Source organism: Struthio camelus, chromosome W (assembly GCF_040807025.1).
Source record: "Struthio camelus isolate bStrCam1 chromosome W, bStrCam1.hap1, whole genome shotgun sequence".
Taxonomy (NCBI): Eukaryota; Metazoa; Chordata; class Aves; order Struthioniformes; family Struthionidae; genus Struthio; species Struthio camelus.
In genome coordinates, this window is record NC_090981.1 from 54678245 (window position 1) to 54696905 (window position 18661).

Sequence of the window (18661 nt, forward strand, 5' to 3'; positions counted from 1 at the left end):
TTTCTAACACCAGCTCCTAGTGCTGAGCTTAATGGAAAAGCCCGGCTTTTGTGGAGCTGCACCGACCACAGGTGCCGGGACGGGGCTGTTAGCTAGTCATTTGTGACATTCCTGCGCGTAGGGGCGAGAGCCGCATAATGGCCCTGACGCCACAGCGCGAAGCGGCCGGGGGCCTCGCCACAATGCCCGGTATTTAGAAATATGATGACTCAAACCATAGGAAAAACAGCGAGCGGGAGGGCTGTGCTCAGTGGAGCAGGCAATGCCCTGACTCATAAAACCAGGGCAAGATTTCACTCTAGAGAGGGGAAAAAAAAAACCCCACTGAGCCTCCCCCACTCCACCACCTTCTCCAAGAAATAAAGTGCTGATGAAAAGAAGCGTCTGACTGACCACATATGGCTGCTGCTCTCCCTGAAGAAAACATGGCTGCGTTTTATCTATAGTCCTTTAACGTGAGGAGATTTGCCCCCTGAAGGACGATCCCTCAGGCTGTTTCCTAAAACCATCCCGCTCGCAGGTACCGCTGCGCAGGGAGCTGCTGCGGCAGTGCTGGAAGCACGCGGGGTCATCGCGTTTGCCATCTGGCTTATTTTGCTTTAACAAGAGAATGAGAATGTTTTCCCAAGAGAAACCCCAGCTGATTAAATACCAACTCTAACAGGCATCCGTGGCAGCCTGGCGCACGGGGCGCAGCGGCTGCTCCCCCGGCAGCTGGGGGCCTGGTGCGGGCAAGAGCCACCAGCCCCTCGCCTTCGGCATCCAGGACACCTCAGTGCAGCTGCAATTGGCCCACCATAAGGAGCATCTTCTGGCTGTAGTTTCGCCTTATCAACATTTTCCTTGCCTCCCCCCGCCCCCCCCTCCACCCCCCCCCACGCTTTATTTTTGCCTCATTTTGCTTTAGGATGACCTGACTAAAAACTAACTGCTGCGTCCCAAGCGGCTCATCCCCAGGGAAATGACTCAGCGATAGCTCCCAGTGATGGACGATGTGCCTTTGGCAGGGCGAGGCGGGAGGTAAGTAGCCGTTCCCAAAGAAATGAGCTCTGCGCGGCTCCCTGCGCTCACCAGCCTCTCTTCTCCCAGGAGCTCACAGGCCCTTTTCACCCCCTCCTGGCCAAAATCCCACGAGTGAAACTGCTTCGCTGCTCTGCTGCTGCCCGGCAGAGAGCCGGACTTGGCTGCTTCAGGGCTGAGCCGAGGGGAAAGTGTTCAACCTCAGAAGGTCTTTTAGGGTAAAGGCAGAAAAACAGGCAAATTATAAGACTTGAGATTTGTTTTGCAGAAGAGGTAGGAGGACGTAGGGCTTCTCGGTTCATTTTCATGGCCATTTTCTAGCACTTTCTGTTTTTTCACTGCCTGCTGTCCTCCTACCTGCTCAGAAACACGCTGAGAAAGCTCAGTTCCTCGCCTTTACCAGCTTTAGTAGGAAATATTTTGGTAGGAAAGGGCTAGCAAAGCCAGCGAACAAATATTTGCGAATTTGCTGCTTGCCTGCCTTTTCCCCTGCCCTCGCCAAGCCCTCGCTGGGGTAAGCAGCTGGATGCCTCAGCAGCCCTTCCCTGGACTTCTTCCCATCATTGCTTGCAGAAAGCAACCAGACCCCCGGTTTTCTGGACTGGCAATGCCAACTTTATGTTAACTGCAGTTGTTCCTTCTTCTCTTCCCGACCTGCCAGCCCACATGGGACTACGGTAGAAGCACTGACCTGAACTCAACGTAGGAGCCAATATTCACAAGCCCTGTACAAGAGAGCTGCAAACCAGAACCGGGGTCCTCAGGAAGTCCTGTACTCTCACGACAGCTGAAGAGATCACGTAACACATGCCAAATTCAGAAGCGTGGCTTTTCTTTTTTTTTAATCCCAAACTCTAGTGAATCCAAGAGACACAGTAAAGTGCTGCTGTATATTTTCCAGTGCTGGTGAAGCCTGGTGCTGTAAACACTAGCGCTGCTCTTTATCTTCAAGCAAGAAAAGACATCCTGTTCATCTTGAGCGCTGGCCCTGGTGACTCATTAGTTACCGACTGTGGCCTAAGGGAAAGCAGGTCGCACTGCCCAGCCTGCTCGTGCTAAAGAAACCAGCTACAGGGCCTGACCAGGCGGTTCACACAGATGCCTTCCTCCAGCAAGAGGACAGGGCCCATCCACAGGGCACGAGCTCCTCTCTCGCAGCAGCGCCGTGGTTGCGCCCAGCGGCAGATACGCCCAGCCAACAAATGCCGTCATCAACAAGCAGGCACGAAAGCAGCAAGCAGCACATCCCAGTCAAGTTCCTGTAAAAATGAGTAATGGCTTTGTCAGTGCCGGTCCTCCTCCTTCCTTTCCCTTCCCTGACCCAGGATTAGAGGGTGACCGAACGTCCAGTTAGAGTCAGATATTTCTGCATTTCTGGTACCTTTTTCTTGCTAATACAACTTCTGCTTTTAAACCCAGCATGGATCCACTGCTGGGATTCGCATGGAGCAAGTGGCCACCGTGCACAGCTGCGGCACCACGAACGCCACCAAGCCGCCGGAAATGTTAGTGCTGGGACGCTGCCAGCGCAGCGGAGACAGCAGCTTCAGCTCCTCAGCTCCATTCGTTGGAAGCTTTTGAGACCATCTTTAAAAGGATCCAGAAAGGATTTTTCTTTGTTTAAGGAATCAAAACCCACAGCATCATTCCAGTCCCCCCGTCCCCGGCCTCCTCGCCCCAACGCCTTGCCATCCAGCTGTGTTACTTGCGTCTGAGTTGGGAAGCTGCAGGGGTGACGAGGCCAGCGCAGAATTCCCTCGCGGTGATGCATGCAGTTGGAAGCAGGCATCTTGGGAGTTGGAGTTTGTTTCTTTTCCTTTTTCCACGGTAACAACAGAGGTATTTCCTACCCGATCCCCCCCCCATTTCCAAGAGCAGCTTTCATTCTGAAGTATCACCTTGCACCAAAGTGCCTGTTATTCTTCAGTAAATACTCTTAAAATAGAGACCTCTCCTGCCAGATGTTTGCCTTGGAACTGAGCCCCAAACTCTGTGACAGAAATGAAAGGGTATTTTAAACAACCAGATGGAAAAAGGAAAGGCATTTTTGACAAAGCAATGAATTATGCCGTTTCTGGAACAATGTTGTCACTCTTCATGAATAGTACGGCAGGTCTAAAGGACCACGGTTACAGTGGGCCAGCAGATCTTGCTACGCTGTGTCAGGTCCACACGGGTAGCTACTGTTTAGGGAAAAAATCCCAGAGTATATAAAACCTGACCTCTTTCCTCTCTAACAGCCAACAGCTGAGAGACAACCTGAGAGGAGGCTGCATCTCCACCGCCTCTGGCAGGTCCACTGCAGTTAGCAGCCAGCAAGAGCCTCAGCCTGCACAAATCCTGGTCTTGTCCCTTCCTATTTGCCCTGCTCCCCTTTACATCCCAGCGCATCAAGTTCCATTTACGTTCTTCACGTTAGAGCTGCTGCCTGATCGCTCACTTTGCAGACACTTAGTTCCTGCGTTGTCATTCTTTTTCCCTACCATACACAGGGTTACCTTTCCTCCCGGGTCTCGCCCCAGCTAAACAAAACTTAGCTTCTCCGTGAATAAAGCCCTTCCTCCACCCCCTTTCTGTCTCCCCGGTTGTCTCCAGTTGCTCTGTCTCTCGCCTATTCCTTCTAAAGACGTTTTGCTGAGGTGTGATTTGAACAGGGGCTGGTGTACAGGTGCATATGCTGCTGTATGCTGGCATGATACATTTTTCTTTTTTTTTTTTTCTCTGTTCCTCTAGTAAGTCCCAGTGTTTGTTTTTGACCGCTACAGACATATCTACAATGAGTCCAAGATATTTTACCTGAGTAATTAGTTTCCCTTTCAGCGTGCAAAAGAGAGGGCTGGGTTCCTCTTGAGAAATATTTTGCATGTGTTAATATCAAGTAACAGCTATTATTTTTTTCCCTTGATACTGCAGCTGTTTGCAGCCAGCTTTAGATGGGACCAGTCTCAGTTACGTGTTTTGATTCCAAGGGAACAGGGAGCATTGCGGGCACAGTACCGATGCAGCAGAAGCCTGCTCATGCACCCTGCTTTTGCCACTTCGGTTTGTTTTAATTTGTCAGGACTCAGATGAAGCCAAGGTCAGGGCTGCGGTAAGGTCCCGCTTCTCTTCCAGCCGACGGAGACGGCGCGAGTCGCTGCAGCAGAGCGCTGGCAGCCAGCAGGGAGGTTCGCGGGTCGCACGTGGCCGGCGCGCGGCGGTCCTTGAGGTGCACCGCGCTGCGTCTGCGCTTGCTGTCCTTCTCGTCCCCTCCCCTTACAGCTGACTGCTCAACCTCAGCCAAAGAGTTAACAAAAAAGAAAATTTCCAAATGCTGAAATTCTGGATCATTTCCTTACTGTCTCGACAGCACTCTGTTTGCCTGCTTAAATTACAGTCTGGCAACCAAGACTGCATAAGTGTTGGTTCGATGCCTAGAAAATATTTTGTTTTAGGAGGATTGTGACCTACCAAGATCTCTTGCACGTCCCTTTTCTGATTGTCGAGCATTAAAAAACAGTGATTTGAAATACCACAAGTAGCAAGGGTTTGCTCTTTTTTTCCTAATCTTTAATCTTTTTAAGCCAGGAAAGCTTCATCATGTACAATTTTAAACTGTCAAAATTTACAAAACAAAAAGAGTCAAATTTAAAACCGGTTATAATTCACAAATATCTCCACCAAAACTGTATAATACAGACATTAAGCCTCCCATGTAACAAATTTAAACCACAGTTCACTTTGCTATTTTTAGGAAAGTGTGCAAAGAGCTAACTGTATAATACACCTGAATGTTAAAAGTTATACTATGTAAGCAGGTCTGCTGCTGCTATAAAAAATATACAAGTATAAAATTACTTCTACAAAATTGGTTCATTGATCTTGTTGCTTGTAATAAAAAAGTAGACTTTAAGAACTGTCCTCCTCAACAAACAACAGTATTTTGAAACCAGTCACTGTAGGGATTATTTACACAGGATGAAACATAATTTAGCTAGTTTAGAGAGAGAGTGGTAACAAGAACTGCTTATTCCGATACATGTATTTCAATGCATAGATGCTGTGTCTGATAATATATTTGTTGAACAATACAATCATTGTATCGTTCTAAGTTGGAATGAACGCAAGTGTTTCAAGACTGTTCTCTTTTAATATTAAAGGGAATAATCTATGGACCACACCACAGCCATTAAACTACTCATTACATCACACAGTTCTTTGTCATTTGCACTGAGGTACAATCTTTAGAGTTCACTAAACATTTAATGGGTAAAAGGGACGATTCCTACACAATATATTCAGTTTTGTTTGCTTTGGTCAGCAGAGGAAAGGAGAGGGAAAAATGTTCTTTTTTTAGGGTTTCCCTTCGGCTCAGATGAGAAATGCAGCCTGGCCGTAGAGGACTGTGGAGGCCAGTTTGGTTTCAGCCACACACGCAAGCGCACAACGGGCTCTCGGCATCGCGATTCCTCTCTTGTCACTTGGTCCCACATGTGTTGATGTTCTTCCCATCGGCAGCATCTTCCACCAGCGAAATGTGATAATCCGTCGAAAGTGTGAAGTGCGAGATGCACCCCACCAGGCCCCGCATGTACTGTCTTTTTGTGTGCAGCGCTATTTCCTTCATCCCACCTGCGAGAAACGCAGCGATGAGAAACTCTTCGCCAAAACACACGTTTATCCCCACTTGGCAGACTGCACACCCAGCGACAGCGGTATCCTTCCTAGGTCACCTCAGAAGGGACTTTTAATTTACAGGTTCCTCTGTGTTTTTAAGGACAGTTTTTAGACACCCTAAAGTACAGACGGGACAGCAGGCGAGAATAAACCAGGAGGCTAACGCTTTATTGCATGGCTTGTGCAATCAGTAAGAGCTTAGCAAGCTTGTGGCTCGGCTCCCGCAGCGAGCGCTAACGTGCGGGGTTTGCGGTTGACGCTGACCGTGTCTATATCCACCTGCCGGGGGTACGACAGTGCACGCTGGGCCTGGCCCCTTCTCGTGCAGACCGGGCCTGGGCTCAGGCAACGCTACAGCTCCCTCCGGCCCGCCGACACAGCCCTTCCCACAAAACCAGGCTGTGCGGGAACAGGCTGGTGCATGAAGCCTTCCCCTGGGGCTGGATGGGGTTGGGAGGCAGCCGGTTACACCCGACGCCACACACACAGACGTGTCCTGGGCCCTGTATGCGGCCAGCGAAAATACTCACCTACATAGAGATCCCCATTGATGTTTAACTGCCTCATCTTTCCAGGGGATTTACCCGTTCTGGCACCATAGTCATCCACGGTTACTTTGCCAGACTGTCCGTCTCTGAAACGAAAAACAAACTGCTTTCACACATCCAGCCTACAGTCAGATGGGAGGAGGAGCAGCGACAGCATCTTCCCCTGGCCGAGAGACCCGGGTGGCTCCACTCAGCGCGGTTCACGCGAAGACTTGGGGCTGACGCTGGGGAGAGCCACAGACAGTGCCGTGCTGTGGCAATCCGGATCTGCCAGGGTGTCTTTTCCAGGGAGTAAAGTGACAGAGAGGCTGCAAAAGGGGGATATATTTCCAGAGGAGGACGAAACTGGAAAAGAAATAAGTTGAAGGATACACAGTATATACTTGCAACAAGCTCAAAAGGTCCCTTTCTTACTAAGGATTTTTTTTTGGTCATTTCCATTTCATGAAGGCAATAAATGCATTGACAGAAGAGCCACTTGAAGGGCTCCTATTCTCACTGAATTCGCTGACAAGTTGCGCTAATGTCAGCCTGTGACTTCCAGGGACCCAACCCCCCCTGATGAGAGGGATGCACGCTTTCCCTGCTGGGCATGCTTGCCTCCTATGAGGAAATGAGTCATAAATATGAGTTATATATACACTGAAAGATGTCTACACCTCCTTCAAGTAGTTTAGAAAAAGTCGGTACACTGTCCGTGCTCCAGTGCTTGTGCCAGCCCACAAAATGCTCGCTGGGGAATTTCAAAATGCAGACATACATTAAAGAAAAATACTCTTAACCCAAACGGTATGGGTTTCAGAGAATGTCTGTCACAGCCTCAAAATAGCGCTGCATGACTCTGGCAGCCTGCCTTGAGCTGCGCTGAGTTGCAAAGTTGGCACTGTTTGGCACTGTCACCTCTAATACAATGATCTTTGTGTACCTCACACTGAAACAGCCAAGTTGCGAACGGTTCAACTCCTAAGCGATGTGAGAGTGTGGAGCTGCAGTGATTCACACCCAACCACCGTCTAGCCTAGCCAGCACCTTTATGGCAAGGCATCGCCAAAATGCCTCTGAGATAAAGTGTCACCAGCCAGAAAAAACACTTACCGAACAGCCTTGACTCTGTGCCACCGGCCATCGCTGAAAGAGCCATTCACCACTATGGATGCAACACCACTGCCCAAATTGTAGCTAAAATTTAAAAAACAAAATGTTATTGCCTCCCTTGCAAAGACCACCTCCCTATCAAATTGCTCAAATGTCCTCACTCTGTCCCCCAGTCACCCGCTCTGCCCCAGAGCTGCACCTTACAGCTAGGATTTTAGGAGTGACTTTTTAAAGAAATTAATCTAAATACGAATACGCAGCTTGGTGTATGCGCCTATGGTAGCAAACCACAATCAGATTAAGTCAAATAAGGTAGCTCCAAATTTGCCTAAATGAGTAACAAAATCTTTGCCACTTAATCAACACTCTTTCACAGCAATGCATAATAATAATGACATTTTTAGTTTTCTATTTCAATATTTGTCTTACACAAGCTGAAATGAGGGATCATGAGGAAAGACAGGACTTTCAAATGGCAGGAGTCCCAAAAAGCACCATGCAAAAAGTTGCATGGAGTCTTTGTCTAAGTGCCTATAAGGGAAAAAGCAATTCTGGAGAGAGCACATGAGCTCAGTCATTTCCCAAAACTCCCCAACTTCAGCTTACTGACAGTCATTTTATTTGCTTCTTAAATAAGTGGTTCTGTGGATGGTGGAAGTTAAAAAGCCTGGTGTCAGCTGGCTTTGTGTCACAGGGTTGGATATTCTTGGGTTTAAGAAGATGGGAGCCTGCTCCCATGTGCGTTTCCAGTGTCCGACAAAGAGTGAGCCTACAGTGAGCACGGGCGCTACTCGCTGTTGCTCTTTCCTTGACCCGTTTTCTTTGTAAACCCTGCACCTGCTCTATGTAATTGAGATGGCAAGTGCTTCAAAAGGTACTGGGGGAAGTTACTGACAGCACTACTCCCCTCATGTGGTGAGGTCAGAAAACCAGGCTAAAAACCTGATGTTTAAGAATTGCAAGGGAGGGAAGGAGCAGGAATGACATTTAGCTGGCAACATGTTACTTGTTAAACTCACAGCCTCTCCCAGACAAAACTGGACCTATCAGTGAACAAAACCTTGACGTTATAATTGTCCTGCAATATAGTGAAGGACAGAAACGTTAGATGTGTTGTTGAGATTCACTCGAGCTGTAAGTGTATTGTGTGCAGTAAAAGTAAGGATGGTACAGTTTACCTGAATATTAATGCTCCTTCTTGCAGGCCTAAAGAAATGAAATCACTATTAGGTCGCATGGGACTGTCTCCCCTCCACATCAAAAGACCTTCCTTCAATGTGGTTTTAAACCTCATAAACACATTTGTTCTTGATCCTGATACCCTGTTTAATGTAAAGAAAGCAAATCATAATAAAATATTGAACTACAACCGTCCTTTTTCAAGCAAAACTAAAAGATGATGGAAGTATTTCCTTTCCCCTAGTCTTGCAGGTTACTGCCTAGCAATTCGCCTATTTGCTGCCTTATGAGGAACTCTGGTTCACATCCCTATTTCCAGCATTTCAGAGTGGGGAAATTGAACTTGGGCCTCCAGAATACCAAATGCAATAGCTGCTAGGTTTCTCAATACAAGGAAGAGAAAATATTTTTCTGTTTAGGCCTACTGTGAAATCCAGTTGCTAAGAAGCAAATTTTGAGAAGGCCTAGTAGGCTTGGTCCCAGAACGGCTAACCAGAGAGTCCTGGTGGGTGAGAGGTGCTTAGCCGCAGGTCAGCATGGTAAGGACATTTGGGAAGCTGCTTCTCTAGCCAGAGACTGAAATACAGGCAGCCAGTGATTTTTTGGAAGAACCCAAAATTTAATGGAATTTAGGCATCTTCTGGGGTAGACAGCAGCCAAGCAGAAGTTTGAAAACCTAAATTTTAGGCTCAGGAGGCTAAAGTAGGGGTTAAAATCTTTATTCCCGTTAAGGATATAGGCTCTGTATGTCTCTGTTCCTTGTTTTCAGGAACAGAATATCAGTTCATCTCTGTGCCAGAACTATGTTGTGAATACCAGTTCTTCAAAGGTTGCAAGATGCTCAGATATTACAATAAACTGAGCCATCAGTATATGCCTAGAAAATGTATTTTTTCCCTAAATTTTGAAACATGGCAAATACAGCTTAAATTTAATACAGCTTAAATCCTCCCACCTGAGACTTCTAATGCCATCATGGTAACAAAGAACACAATCATTTAGGTTCACATTACCTTTTCAGGATATCTGGATTATCATACGTGAGGTAACTACGACCAATAAACTGTGGGATTTCAATTGCTTCTGTAATGGCTAAAAAGTTAAAAAAAAAAAAAAGTCTCTTAGCTGACAGGCAAATACGGGAAAAAAACTACTGTTTTACTGATTTATTCCCCCACTGACAGGTACACTGTCAGTAGCACAAAACCTAGCTGAATTTACTCATACGGGTTTGTAAAATGGCAGTCAGTTTGTACCCATATAGGTAAAGACAGTAGATGAGAGTTTAAACCGTGCCTTCCCCCAACAGTCTCTCCACTTATGGCCATCATATCACGGGCCTAATGTATTCTTCCACTATGAAAGTTATAGCAGAAAAATATAAAGTATTGGGAACATGTCTCAAATTTCATTTTTATCCCTGCTTTCACATTCCCTGATTCTCCGTATGGCTCCGAGTGATCTCATGGAGTCCAGCTGTCCTTCTGCGGAAGTTTATGCCTTAACCACCTTTTGTTCCTAGTCCGAAAAACTCCTCCCATGCTCCTAGTGGAGCACCCTGCATAGAGCACATGCTGGGATCTCTTATACCTGAAAAATGATGTGGAGAGGCAGCACAGGCAAATTTTGAGCTCCCCGTTTTCTCCTTCCAGCTTTTTTCTCCAAGACCCTGCTTCCTCCCACCCTCCGGCTGGGACCTTGCACACGGCCAGGGCGTCCCCCGGGAGGCCGCGAGGAAGGGTGCTGGTGGCAAGCAGCCAACTTCACGAGGAACATCCTACCTACCGTTAATCAGTTTAGGACTACTGAAAGCAACTGAGAACACGGCCCGTGTTTGCATTAAGGGCTTAGGCCACGAAAGGCTGTATTATAGAAGCTGGAGGCGCAAAGCCTCTCGGAGCGTGCGTTCAACACACAGCGCAGCGCTGGCTTGGAGGACAAGCGTGTTTTGCTCAGACCTCACTGCTGTCCCAGACGCAGCCTCTCCCATTTTTCTAGGGGAGCCCCCCTCGTACAGCTGCGGTGTTTGGTCCCAGCTCCCTGCCAGGAAGACAGCATGCGTTGCCACCTGGCCAGCCAGACCTGGCGCAGATGCACTGCTTCCCACTGAGTAAACTTTGGCAGAATGACTCAGATGTACGATATAAATCACTGAGCATCTCTGATATAGACCCTTTGGTAGGGTAGGATCACCGGCCCGAACAGATTTTCTTTTGAGGGAATACCCTGCCGTTTGCTGTTGATCTCTCACGGATGATTGCTGCACTAATATGAGGCAGTTTTATAAATTCCTTAAAATAGCTCACTTCATCCTATTTTCTTCTTGAGAACTAATCCCTCCAACCCACAGCTAATCTCATCTACGTAAACTTTAAGCTTTTCAGGGCATGGATGCTTGCTTTTGTTGTGCAATACAGAAGCTGGCTGGGCTTTGAGGGCTCCCTGTAACATGGATGTGAAACAATTCGTGTAGTCTCGGAGCCAAGAGCAGAAATATGAAATTTAGGAGCAAGTGCCAAGACAGAGAATTTCAAATGGTGACAAATGGCCATTTTCAATCATAATGAAACCAGGAAAACTGCCCAATGTGTCTAGAGAAAAAACCATACGCTGTCCACAGCCTGTAGTCTGCCAGCATTATGAGAAGATTTCAAAAGACGTATTACACTAGGCCAGACACTCCTTGTTGGGCCTGAGACTTTCTTGACCTGACCGTCTCTGAGGATGGGAGATGCAGAGAGTGAAAGGAGCCTTTCCACCCCTTCACGTCCTGCATTGACATCGGAGTCCTGCCTGCAGGAGGGGCAGGTGCTCAGGCCAGGCAAAGTCATCGCCCTTGCTGTAGCAGCCTGATTTCCTCTACAGAGCAATGCTCCACGGGCGTTTGTCACTGCTTCCTCTTCTCTACGCTCTTCGCTTGGCACACAGAATCTGACCAAAGAAAACCGAGTAATTTTTTGCAGTACCCCTGGTTCATGCAGGATCTTTGCTACTGGAAGGGAACACGGCAAAGAAGGAGATCTGGTATTAAACACCTTCGCCCACTAAGAAACACTCAGCTAGCTGTCTGGCCCAGCTGTTTTGAGAAGAGGGGAACCCAGCTCTACAGCTAACGCTGGGCACTTTGCAGGCGCTCTGGATGCACTTTAAAATATCAACCGGGCAAGGTTTAAGGAATATAACCCCCGAAAATGTTTTGGTTTATCCGCAGAAACTTGCCAGGCTTCATGTAAATCCAGCGTTCAACTTGACAGAGCAGACACAGATGCACAATGACAGAGCAGTTTTCACATCATTTGCAGTACTTACTGTTTAGGCAGTAACTTCCACACTCTGCAGGGAGTCAGCACAAAACAAAACAAGAACATTCTGATTTTATTTTTCATTGCCATGAAAGTCTCCCCTCCAAAGACTGTCCTCCCACCTTCTTGTAAATGAGTGATCCCCACTTCCCTTTTATAATTTAATAGGCAAGCGTAATCATCTAGGAAGGTGCTCTTTTATTATTGTTTGACACAATTATTTCTCTTTGTCTGCTCAAAATGCACAGAGGGTGCAGTCAGGTAGTACCAGCACCAAACCGGTTCTAGTTTTAGTTCTAGTTTTAAAGTCCCAGGCGGTTCTAGTTTTAGTTCTAGTTTTAAAGTCCCAGGCGCTCACTATGGTTCAGTTGGAGATCAATTCTAACCAGGGGAGAGGAACTGTTAGCTGCTCTGCTCCGTTTTACAATTAAATATGAACACCTCTAACGCTCGCCACAGATTGAACAGAAGATATAAAATAGAGCAATGCCAGCAGAAATTCTATTGAGTCCTCAGCCAAGGATCCATTAAGGCATCAATGAATATTTCATATGTCTCATTCTAGTATCATTTGGGTTTTCGTAAGTGGGCCATATAACTTTGGAGAATGAGGCCCAGTTCCTCACAAGTACTTTGGTTTTTCAATGCCTTGGGTTACACCAGCCCAACAGCAAGCTGAACAGAAACTGTACCTTCAGTCTTTCACATACTAGCTGAGCGCGCTAGCCAACACGCTGTTCTGAAGTAGGAGCGCAGACACACACGTGTCCTGCCTTAGCCGTGTGTTTACTGTACCAAAGAGACATAGGTAATGGGTTTTTTTTGAGAAATCTACACTCAGCTCACCAGGGCTGTCCTAGGCTGAGGGTCAGGAGGATTGACCTCAGTACTCTGTGCGCAACCATCGGCAGAAACTTGGGTTTTGGTGGCAGCCAAAGCTGAACGGGCGCAGAGGGGGACAAAGGCACCTGAACAGCAGCCGCAAGCACCAGAAACAGAAGATGGATGACTCCTGCCTTCTGACACCCTTAAAAATGGATTAAGGTTGGACTCACCAAAGGAGTTAAAACAAACAACACTTAGGATCCAGTCTAAGTCAAAGGAGTAAGGGACTTGAGGGGAGACTTTTTCTGAAAGTTTAGCCACACGCCGAGCTTACCACAGGGTGCCCAGTTGCGGTGGGCCAGCTGAGCGGTGGCAATGGGCAGCACGCGCTCTGGCAGCGCCTGCGAGGTGGGCACGCTGGCGCACAACTCCCTGTACTGAGTTGCACCCGGTATTTAGCGCAGGCTGGAAGCAGACAAGCAGCGAGGTACTGCAGCTCCACTGACGCACAGTCACTCATTAAGCGGGCAATCAGTCACACGGCTAAGTTGCAAGGCATTCACTTGACTTGACTCCCACTGGAGACCTTGATATTGCTGCAATATACCCTCTTGAGGTCAGCAGCTTAGCACCCTGTAAATACCTAGCGAGCAAAAATCACATATCTTCCTCCTCCTCACAAGGAAGCCAGAATAAATGACGTAGCTCCAGCTATTAGACCAAGTAACAGAAGCAAAGGGGTTCCTTGGATTTTCTGTTTTTAATGAAATGCTTTTGTTCTGAGACATTTTGCCATTTTTGGATGAAAAGGCCACTCTATTCATGATGAACCAAAACTACTATTTTTCCACATTGAAGTTTGTGCTTGCGAGAAATGAAAAATTGAGGGAAGAGTATAATGTCACTCAGCTCTTTTAACTTAGTTTGCTGTCACGGTACAAAACTTTCCCTTAAGAATTTTTCAAGATTAAACCTGACAAAAGGGAAACAGCTCCATCTAGTGGAATAATCAAAAGTGCATTTTTTTTTTTTAAACACTTCATGCAACCTGAGCCCTTTCCTGCGTCTAAGGTCTGAAATACCGCAGCGGCTCTGAGGAGAATAACATATATTTGGGCAGGTTTTCTGCTTTGGTGGTCTGCACTGTTGTGCTGAGATAGGATTTGTGCATACGGTGAAATTACAGAGCAGTCAGAATCTAAAAAACTATTAGACCTTTCTGTGCGTGAGAACAGAGTTTGTTGTTAGCACTAGGAAGGATAAAATTACCAGGGTTATCAATCTTCATGCTTCAGGATGTGAAATAATCACTGGCTGAAGGAGGCTGGCAGGAATTCCCCCTTCATATAGTAGTGCATAATTAGGGGGTGGTATGAAGTCTTCTGTACTGGCTACCATGAGCAACCAGATACCATGCTACTATCTATGGCTCATTGCTCTGTGCTGGGATAACAATTACAATGTTCCTAAATAACAAAACGAATGCTTCCATAGGTATGTGGCATGTGCACGGATGCAAAAGGCACTCTGGTGTCCAGGGTTTCTATTTCAAGCGATGGGTACAACAGCAGTTGTAGGTGCTAAATCTCTCTTATTTTGTGAACTCTGGATCTGTGGACTGAAATGCAGCCATCATTACCTTTTTGGCAATGTTGCCCATCGAAGCCTAGAGGACAATCACATTCATAGCTGTCCTTTCTGGGAACACAGCTGCCTCCATTTGCACATGGTGAGCTCAGGCAGGGATGAGCAGCATTTTCTAAGTTGACTCCAAAAGCGAAATCCTGTTTCGCATCGATTGTCCGGTCATTCAAGATAATCTATGTATTGAAAACAAAAGAAAACAAAACAAAACAAAGAAAAAAGAGAGGGAAAAAATAGGTTAAGAACTTCCAAGACTGGATGAATGCCTTCTGGTATTTCACCGTTAGTCAGAAGACTTCTCTAAATGACTTTAGAGAAAGGTTAATCTAGAAACTTGGCCTACAGTCTGCTTCTGTCCAGGCACAGAGCTCCAACATATTCTGTTGGTCCCCCTGATGTGGTGGAGATGAACTTCTTTTGTGCTTTGAGACACAGATGTAGGCAACCCGCATATGGATAAAAGCTGTGTGGGATTTACCAGTCTTACATTTGAACACTAGCGCATTGCTTTGTAGCTGAGCTGTGAGCTAGCGCTGTAAAAATTGGATGAGCCTTGCTGAGGAGAAGTATTTCTGAGATCAAGAAACCCCTCAAGGAGACTAGTGTTGACAGCAGAAATATAAAGCAGAACACTTTGTTTTTTAAATTTCTACTGCCTTCTAGTATCTCATCTTGCCTGAAAGAAGCTGGAGTTAAGAACTGGTGAAAAACATAATTAGTTACTTCACAAAACTGTTTGCACATAAACTGAAGAGAATCATTAAATGTTGAGGTTTTTCCAATGTGTCAGCAACATATGTTCTTCAAGAAAAACAACACTTACAGAATCTCAACTGACAACTCAGCGGAGAGATTATGCCTGTGGATACAGCTTCTTATCTCAGCTACATCAGAGTAAGTCCATTTTTCACAAACAAATAAATAAATTTTAAGGCCACAAAGAAGTGTAAGAGTTATTATAACCCAGACAATGTACTTCTGGGTTTTGAGGGGAAAGGGTTGTTACATCAAGCCCATGAATGCTGTTTGAAACAGCGTTAAACAGCATCAACAGTAGAAAAACACACACTTCTGTCTTAAAGCTGGGCCAACAGAGTCCACTATCTCTGTACCTTCTTCCTAACTTCCAGGTAAGCTGTTCCAGTGGTTAACTAGCCCCCACTGCTCAGAATATGTGTTATTTCTGGACTGAACTTATCTTCAGCTTCCAGCCATTGCTTCTCGTCATAACTGTTTCTGCTTCATTAAAGAACATCTGCGCTAAGAAATCTCATTCTCATGCAGAGATTAGCAGACCACAATCAAGGCACCTCTTAACCTCACCTGAGTAAACTAAATAGATCGAGATCTTTCGATATGTGGCATGCTTTCCAATACTTAGTGACATTCGCGGCTTTATTTCTATACAATTCTCCAAAATCCTGCCATGTGTGAATACAGGAGTCAACTAACAATCTCACAGAGCCCGATGGGCAGGTAATACTCTTCCCTGATAGTCCACTCAGGCCTCCAGTATTGCAAACCCACTTTCATAACTAGGTCACAGGAGCAAGAGCTCATGCTCAACATGTCCAAATCCTTTTCAGTGTCACTGTGTTCTAGGATACAGTCCCTCACCCTGTAAGTGTAACCCACATCCTTTGCTTCTAAACTCCCTACCTTGCTTTCTATTAAAATGCTGTGTTCAGTCAAGCCCACCAAAGATGAGTCTGTGCAACTGACTTGTTCCCATCACTGTTTCACACTCCACCAGATCTCTTGTACTTCATGTTTTCTGCTAGAAAACTGATAAAGATACTGAAAAAAGGTAGACCAAGTGATGAAACTGTTTATACCGAAATACAACTATGTTTCTCTCCCTGACCAGTTAATATGAGCTGCACTGCTAGGGTTTTTTTTTTTATTTGTTAATTAAATTTGATCCAATAATTTATTTATTTTAAACTGAGAATTCAGAGCCAGCTTTATCTCAATTACTTTAAGTATGACTAATCTAGAGAGAGCACATGTTAATTCAACTCAAACTGTCTTTTGAGTACTTATTAGGAATATTTTCTGAATTCAGGTGTCTCCAGATTTATTTTCCAGAATAGAATTGCACCTATGCAAACCTGACCCTACTGGAACATCATCCCTAAAGTCGGCCCATAATGAAAGAGCTTCTCCATTCATGTGTGCCCCATATAAAAGCACAACAGCGGAGGCTAAGAAGGAGTGCAACTGTAGTTTGATATAAGAATACATTAGCTGGTCTGCGATCCACTTTTATTTGCACTTTCTTTTTGCTCAGTATTGTACTGGACACATCATGCATTTAGCTGCCTCGGCCTGAAGTATTTGAGCGTCTCTTCTGTTCACTTACTTTTATATGATTTTAAAGGGCTTTCTGAGGGCTCTAATGTCGACTTAGCTTTACGCATCATTCTGAACTTGTCCCAGTACAGCTTTTGCTTATCCATTTGTCTCATTTGTACAGTATGGCAATTAACAGGGAGAATGGCAGCAGCAACCCTGACTAGCTACTAAACCTAGAAGGACTTTTCACTGTAAAATAAGTGTTTAAGCACTTTGTGGTGGGCTACTCAAGTACAGAGGTGAAATCCTGGATTATCCTGAATACTGACAGTGCTGGGAGGCCAGGCTTTCACCTTACGTGCCCACCGGAAGGGATATATGACGTGATGGAAATAAACGCTTCCAGTATATTACTTTGGTCACATACCTTCTGGATGCTCCCACTGAAGGGCCTCAGGATCCCCGAGTTCTTCTTCACAGTATCGTAATCAGGGACTCCACCAATAAATATATCAGAGCTGCACTTAATCTGTGTGAAAGCCCCCTGTAGAAAACAAATGAATAACATTTTATTAGAGCAGCTGGAACCACGCTTGCGTCTTCAGATTAGCTTACGTTAGATGCTGTACTTTAATGCCTTGTTACTTCTGCTAAGTGCACAGCCCAGTCTCAATTCTTCGTGCAATTCTCTCACAAAAGCCACTGTGGGACCCTTTCTACTGACTGACTGCACTTTGTTCCAGTTAGAGCCAATTGAAAACTGTCAAATATTTCAAACTGGGAAAATCGAAGAAGAGAGAAAGGAGAGTTCTGAAACAATATGAAGTTTCTTCTCTCCTTATTCACCAGTCAGTTCTCATTCAGATTTCTGCTTTCACATCTGATCTGAGAGGAAGTAACTCTATTTGCAATGACTTGAGTTACACTGATGCAAAACTAATATTAGTGGGACTAGAAGAAGATCTGCAAAGTTAAAATCAGAGCAATGTTCATGGAACAGAGACTCATCCAATGTTTCCAACATGTGAAAAGCAAATCCATAGCAAGATGCAGGGGTAAAAGGAAGATGCATTGAATTTGCGTTAGACTGCTAGAAGCAGTCACTTGGGATACCTGAAGGGTCTAACCAGCTTCCTAGTGTGAACTGGAAGGCTTTAAACAGCCAAGGACAGGACAACTATGCAGTTCCAGTCTTGCAGAAGTTCCTATGATTTCTTTGTTGCCAAATCCCAACCAAATGCCTTCTGCAGTTGTATTGCAGCACTTTGAGGGAAAAAAAAAAACGGTGAGTGTTCATCTTGCATCATCTATCTAAAGAAGATATATCTATATGTATCTAAAGAAACTGATTTGCTTCAATGTTCCCCACTCAACCTGTTTCTTGAAAGACAACAGGATTTTCAGTTGATTTGCATTTTTAAAGAAAAGTCTTTGCTTTAAATAGAGTTTGCTAATCTGCCAAAAAACCCTGAAGGTTCTTCTGCTGATAGGTTTTGGAGTTTTTATTTTGTAAAGAAAAGATAAATATTTCCATTAGGAAGGCATAAAAGACATTTTCTAAGCAGTTCTAGTCTCATGTTCTTGGGATAAATCTGTGTGTACATTTGAATGTACACGCTTAGAGTAAAATACCCCTGCTTGGATTCCTGGAAGCAAAAGTTAACCTCATTAGAAACATGACTCACTAAGACCTCTTAGTGAGGGAAAAAAAAAATGCAAGCAATTGACTGTTTGACTATTCCAGCCCTTATTCTGTCCTGAAAATTAATCCCACAAGAAGACAAAGAAGGAACTTTCTTTGGGTCTACTCTCCAGCACAATATTCAGAGAGAAGTAGAAACAGGACTTTGTGCACATGATTTTCTATTTCATCTTTCACCAGATCACCTATTTCATGGTGGGTATGCTGTGCGACAGACTCAGCTACCACCAATAAACAGCCAGAAAAGAATCTCAAGAACATGTATAATCCCCTCCAAAAGGGGGGGGGGGGTCCAACCATACAGTAAGAGCAAGAGCAGGGAAGGCTGCGACACCCGCTGCCGCTACAGGATTCCTGTCTCTCAGAGCTCTTGCTGCCTTCATGTGTACATTTCC

The 18661-nt window shown here is 45.5% G+C and overlaps 1 protein-coding gene across 2 annotated transcripts in view; it reads right to left on the reverse strand.

Annotated features, from left to right (window-relative positions):
- Window positions 1–4542: 4542 nt before the first annotated feature.
- The window catches only part of LOC104147792 (pikachurin), an 81770-nt gene continuing 67651 nt past the window's right edge, over window positions 4543–18661 (reverse strand). The window contains exons 17-24 of one of the 2 annotated variants that reach the window (XM_068925698.1): window positions 16992–17108; window positions 14265–14445; window positions 11808–11831; window positions 9512–9590; window positions 8498–8641; window positions 7320–7403; window positions 6207–6310; window positions 4562–5631 (exon numbers count right to left, since the gene is read on the reverse strand). In XM_068925698.1, coding sequence (XP_068781799.1) covers window positions 5477–5631; window positions 6207–6310; window positions 7320–7403; window positions 8498–8641; window positions 9512–9590; window positions 11808–11831; window positions 14265–14445; window positions 16992–17108 — 888 coding nt within the window. In that variant the 3' untranslated portion in view covers window positions 4562–5476. Of the gene's footprint in view, window positions 5632–6206; window positions 6311–7319; window positions 7404–8497; window positions 8642–9511; window positions 9591–11807; window positions 11832–14264; window positions 14446–16991; window positions 17109–18661 lie in introns of both variants that reach the window. The other variant, XM_068925699.1, reaches the window with a different exon arrangement.